At 40.1% G+C, this 6,000-nt stretch overlaps 1 protein-coding gene across 2 annotated transcripts in view; it reads right to left on the reverse strand.

Annotated features, from left to right (window-relative positions):
- LOC111868034 (leukocyte elastase inhibitor) overlaps nucleotides 1–6,000 on the reverse strand; it is a 28,115-nt gene that overhangs the window by 8,115 nt on the left and 14,000 nt on the right. For both annotated transcript variants that reach the window (XM_023858376.2, XM_023858378.2), the window contains exons 4-5: nucleotides 4,945–5,161; nucleotides 3,852–4,066 (exon numbers count right to left, since the gene is read on the reverse strand). In XM_023858376.2, coding sequence (XP_023714144.1) covers nucleotides 3,852–4,066; nucleotides 4,945–5,161 — 432 coding nt within the window. The remainder of the gene's footprint in view (nucleotides 1–3,851; nucleotides 4,067–4,944; nucleotides 5,162–6,000) is intronic.

Genomic DNA, 6,000 nt, shown 5'->3' on the forward strand with positions numbered 1-6,000 from the left:
TGGACAAAGGTAGCTAAGGCAGACCTCTCAACTGTAAGCTGGAGGTAGCTCAGGTACGCAGTGCCCAAGGTGTCTCCATGCTTCTACCCACCCACCAACATAGCTGCCCTTTTCATTGAAAACACTATTGTGTAACAGGTAGTAAATGACCCTTACATCATCACTGCCTGCAATCTATTATGCATCCCATTTTTAAGATTAGCCTGCTAGCAGTCTCGTCCTTTGAATGAAGTGCAGTATTTTGCTTCAAATGGTCTTTAATTGTCACCTGGCTTCGTGGAATGGTGACCCAGGTTCAGGAATTTTACTTCATCTAGAATCTGACAGTCACGTATGAAACTGTTTCTTCTTTGCCATTGCACCTTTTGCAGGTGGGACTATTTACCTGTCCCGGGTGTCCTTTCAAGTGTCAGTGTCCTGTAAACAGTTCTGTTAAATGTCTCAACTCATTCCTGTTTTGCTCTAACCCTTCCCTCATTCTTCTAATATAGAATTCCCAAATGAAGACCTTTACACTTCATTTATCCAGATACAGACTTCCAGTATTCTTAGCGGTGTCTATTCATTCAGGCTCTACTAATGGAGATCCTGATAAAGGTCTTGCCAAATGATCAGTAACTTTATTCCCTTCAATTCATCTGTGACCTTGTAGCCATATCACTTGTACTCTGGCATGTAAATCAGTGTAATAACTCCCAGTTTTATTAAAATTCTGTTATTGGAGCCTGCCCAGACTCACATCAAATTAGTCCATATCATGTGTGATATTTCCTTAGGTTGTGTTTTGTTACTGTCCTGTGTTATATGGCTTAGTATGCCAAGCGGTCATACCACCAGTTGTGTTTTTCTCAAAGCAATGCAGTAAAGGGTTAGATAATACATCGGACTTGCATTCGCAAGGTACCCAGTTCAAATTTCGGCCAGAACACAGACTGTCCTGATTAAGGAATTCCAGCTCCTCCAAGAAATTGTTGGTATAGTAGTTTAAATCTGGCAACCATTACTTCAAATCATATTGTAGCATGTAAGCCCGTTGCTAAGTAATGACTATAAACAGTGCCCGCTGCTAGGCTATGACTGCGGAATAAGCAGACATATGCAGCAGTTGCTGAGTAACGGTTTTGCAAGCACGTTCCCATGGCAATGATTGCACTACAATAATGAGGAGTGGTGTTTTCTATGCAGTCCTTGCTGAGGGGTGATAAGCAGGACGAAGATTGGAGCACAGGAATCTGGTCATGGACCCCGGATGGATGCTTGACACCAAGACAGTCTGGCCAACTGACTGTCAGTCATAACATAACCTTGATTTTGATTTTGAGCTTGGTCAGGTGTGAGATGGTCGCCAACCAGTAAGGACATAAACAGAGGACATTGTTAGAATCCTTAACCATGATACAGCTAGAGAAACAGAAGTCAATATGTGCTGTAATGAGAAGATGAGAGCATGAATTAGTGAGAGTGTTGTAATTACTTGTAGTTATGATCTGTAAGTGGTCAATAAATCCAGTTACCAATCCAAATGCTGTCTGTGGTCACTCATACACGCGATAGTGTCTTCTCCAGTTCATTATTCACTATCATGCAATCATTCGGTGTCATAAAATAAATTACAAATAACTGATTTTGAATATCTTGAGAGCACAGTGACAAGTGTGTAGAAGGGCTTTTCTGAAATGTAGCAGGGATGTCAAGGTTTCAATGAAGTCAGATGCATCATAGTAAGAATGTTTTATTGCTGTGTGTGTGAGAGACAGAAATGAATGGCTCACATTGTCCCATCAAAACATTAACTAAACCTAGTATACTCCAAGGTTCCTATTTCACAAGTGTCGTGGCTGTGTGGAAAGAGCTCCATTTAAATCAGCGCTCTGCTAAGATGCATCACGGCCCCACACAAAAATGGTACATCCATGGTTAAGGACCCTAACTTAACAAAAAAGAAAGTAACCTTGCTTACATTTCACTAAAAGCTACACCACATTCTGGTCTGTCCAGAGTTCATTTGTGGAATTTGGTACTAGAAAAACATTCACTGATGTCTCTGGTATATTTACTATTCTCAATCATAGTTGGTATCAACTCGGCCATCTTCTTCTACCAGTTCATAACTAATATACAATTTTATCACGACAGAAGAGCGATGGGTGTAGCAATAATGCTTCAAAATGCGTCTATCTTGATTGAAGTTTTTGTGGTTTTCTTCAGTTCATCCAGGCAAATCCTGGGATAGTACCTCTATTAGGCCGTGATACTTTCTTCCAAATCGTTTCCAGTTAATCCATTAGCAGCTATATAATTTAACTAGGTTCTGATGGCGTCTCAAAAAAACCCACAAGAAAAATATAACAGTGTTTCCTGTCATCTTGTGATTCAATTCATAACTTCAGGGTTATTCAAAAAGAATGAACCGATTTCATGACGCATTGCTTCAGTTCTCAAGCATCATCATGGAATGAGTCAGTGACCATTTGAAAGAGGAGTTATTTAAGTTGTGATTGGCTGCCACAGGGGCACTGAAGTTGCGTCGTTCTTCCGGCAACGTTCAGTTGTTCGTTTACCCTCAGAATGGCAACTCCTCAGTAAAAGGCGTTCTGCATTCTCGAGTTCGCGAAAACAAATTCGGTTGTTACGGTGCAGCGTGCTTTCCGAAGGCGATTCAGCATTAATCCGCCCTGTTCTAAGAACATTTGACGGTGGTTTCGACAGTTTCAAGAGAGTGGGTGTCTGTGTAAAGGAAAAAGTCCAGGACGACCACGAGTCTTGGAGGAACAAGTGGCGAGAATCCGTACTGCGTTTGAGAGGAGCCCGCGGAAGTCAACAAATTGAGCTAGCCGTGAGCTTGCGATCCCTCATTCCACTGTCTGGCGTGTGCTAACAGTACATCTACATTTGAAACCATACAGACTGCAGCTCGTTCAGGCACTTACCAATGACGACAAAAGGAAACGGATGGAATTTTGCGATTCAATGCTGGAGATGATGAAAGACGAAACCTTCATTTCACGTTTAATTTTTAGTGATGTAGCGACTTTTCACTTGAGCGGCACAGTCAATCATCACAATGTGCATATTTGGGGAGCAGAGCACCCACATGAAACAGTTGAGCACGAAAGAGATTCCCCTAAGATGAACGTCTTCTGTGCTGTGTCTCAGGACAAGGTTTATGGTCCCTTTTTCTTTGAAGCAAACACCGTTACAGGACAAATCTATCTCGATATGCTCCAAAACTGGCTCTTCACTTCACTGCAAGCAGATTCGCATGACTTCATTTTTCAACAAGATGGAGCACCGCCCCAATGGCACCTGATGGTCCGAGCTGTTTTAAATTAAAAAGTGCCCTAGCGATGGATTGGTCGGAAGGTGGCCCAAGACCTTGCTCTTTGTGCTTGGCCTGCGAGATCCCCAGATCTGACCGTGTGTGATTTCTTCTTGTGGGGATATGTAAAAGATCACGTTTATGTTCCACCGCTACCCACTAACCTCGATGACCTTAAACATCGAATAACAACAGCAATTAACTCAGTGCATCGTGATATGCTGATACGCGCCTGGGAGGAATTCTCTTATCACCTTGATGTTGCCCGTGCTGCAGGTGGTGGCCACATTGAACACTTGTAAGACAGGAAATAAAAGTTGATTGTGAGTAGAATACTTGTGACTTGGTTGGAGTTTTGTATTACTTTCCTTTAATAAAATATTGCATAATAAAATCCGTTCATTCTTTTTGAATAACCCTGTATTTGCTGGCATGTATACTGAACAAATATAACAACAAAATAACAGTTCTTGGCCTTTTATGTAGGATTATAAAGACAGAATTAGTCTGAATTAAACTCTTGAATACTTGCATCAAAAGGTAACTCGACCCACTTGGCACCCAGGTTCTGGTCCTCTCCTGCCCTGAACTTGCCGGTGAGGTGCATGATGGGAACTTTAATCTCTACTCCAGGGCTCGGGCTGAAGCTCCTGTCATCAGTGTTCTCTACTCTGAAGGGAGTCAGCCACGCACCTTTCAGAAATATACCATTCACTAACACCATCTGCGTTCTTGCTGAAATTGCATCTGAAATAAAGTTACTTTCTGCAGGATCAGTAACTCTTTCATAGATTATTTAACCGTTTAGAGACTAAATTTATTCTAAATATTACATACAAATTCAGTCTGTCCCTGACATGAAACACATCATGTCTTCACTACAACGCCCAACTGTTTGGGCAAACAGTCAATGTTTATTTTGAGAAGCATATGAAACACACAGATATATATATATATATAAACTTGGTAACTTACAGGAAACACATCATGTCTCAATTACAAAGACCAACCAGTTAATGCTGTGTAAGGAAACAGTCACTGTTTATTGTGAGAACAATACAGAAGTTACAGATACATTCTGTGGGCAAAATACAAAGTTCTAATATGTTAGAGAAATTGGTATGTATGGTAGCTACAAAGACCAACTGGTTAATGCTGTGTAAGGAAAGAGTTGCTGTTTGTTGTGAGAACAGTACAGAATGGTTACAAATACACTCTATGGGTAAAATAACAAAGTTCTAGTATGTTAAAAAAATTTGAACATATAGTAACCACTGTGCTTTAAAGGGTTAACACTTTGAAGCATGAATTTCAAGCAAGCAGTGCATAAATATTCAGTTCCTATCTCATAGCGAAAAAATTGAATTCACCCTTCCTATAAGAAATGTAATTTTATATTTCAATCGTAATCATCAGATTCAAAAATAGCCCATTAACTGTGTTTGAATTTTGATATGACATTGACTGTACCAGTTTTCTTCTTTATGCTCTCCAAGACATCTAATCCTGTTTCCCTCATCAGGCATGCTCAGTGCTTAGTCAGGTTATAGAGTCCGAACTAGAACTCCTTGGTTTGATGAAGTGTAAGTCCTCATTTGATACAAGACAACCTGTAATACTCTTACCTGGATCAAGTATACTAGGTACTCTGTTGTGAGTGACGTATGACACCCAGGAGTTTATTTGCTTGGCCGCTTCTTCCGGCTTCAGGAAATCGGTTGTCTCAATGTCAGATAAGAAGTCTCTTATCAGCGTCTGCTTATACTCTGGCACCAGCTCGAAGCCAGATTTCAGGTATATCTTGTTGCCAAACTCCAGTACCAGAGAGCTCGGCTTTCGCTTCTGAAAAACGGTGACATTTTCATGTCAGCTTCTGTTAAGCTTTAAACGCTGGAGTTTATTTAAATGCCCGCTGCTGGTGCGCATTCAACTGCACGTTGCTACTCTGCATTTAAATGTCCATTCCTGTTAGGGCGCTTAAACAATTTTAAGCATTGTGTTTAAAAATGCTGTATATAACATCATTTTTATGATAAATGAATGGAATTAACTTTGTTTATATCAGCAAAGAACATAGTGTCGCATATTATAATGGAAGATTTTAAAATTTTTGTACAAAGAATTATATTCTTTTTTTTTTCTTTTAATTTTGATACGTACTGCGAAAACATTTTCCCAGTTCTTCACAGAGTTGTCCTGCATTATAAATTCATTTCTGTTGGTAACACTTGACAAATTTTAGCAGACCCTGGTGTCAGAAAACAGATGGAAGCAATAAAGTAATTTGGTTCTCTGCTGGGAAACCTTACATCTTGTTACACCCTTCAGATTTTCGAATCAGTTGACTAAAGGACAGAAGAATGAAAGAATGGCTAATCAAGAAAAAGAGCTAGAGGGGTCCTGTCTTGAGTGCTAAGTCCTTCTGTTATAGCTGCAAGAGATTATTGCACTTTCTATGGTCGTGAACAGACAGTTGCATCATGGCTTAAATACAGAAGGTGATCTGTTTTCTGTGCGTACACAGTGACATCGAATACTGTAGTTTCATTTCAGCCTATATCTACATCAAGCAGATAACAACAAAAAAGGTATGTACATCGAATTTTACTGTATATTTTTAACACATTAATCTGCAGAATCTTCAATAAAGGTACTGGCTCGTGGATGAGTTCGGAACTGAC

This window comes from Cryptotermes secundus, unplaced genomic scaffold (assembly GCF_002891405.2).
Source record: "Cryptotermes secundus unplaced genomic scaffold, Csec_1.0 scaffold635, whole genome shotgun sequence".
Taxonomy (NCBI): domain Eukaryota; kingdom Metazoa; phylum Arthropoda; class Insecta; order Blattodea; family Kalotermitidae; genus Cryptotermes; species Cryptotermes secundus.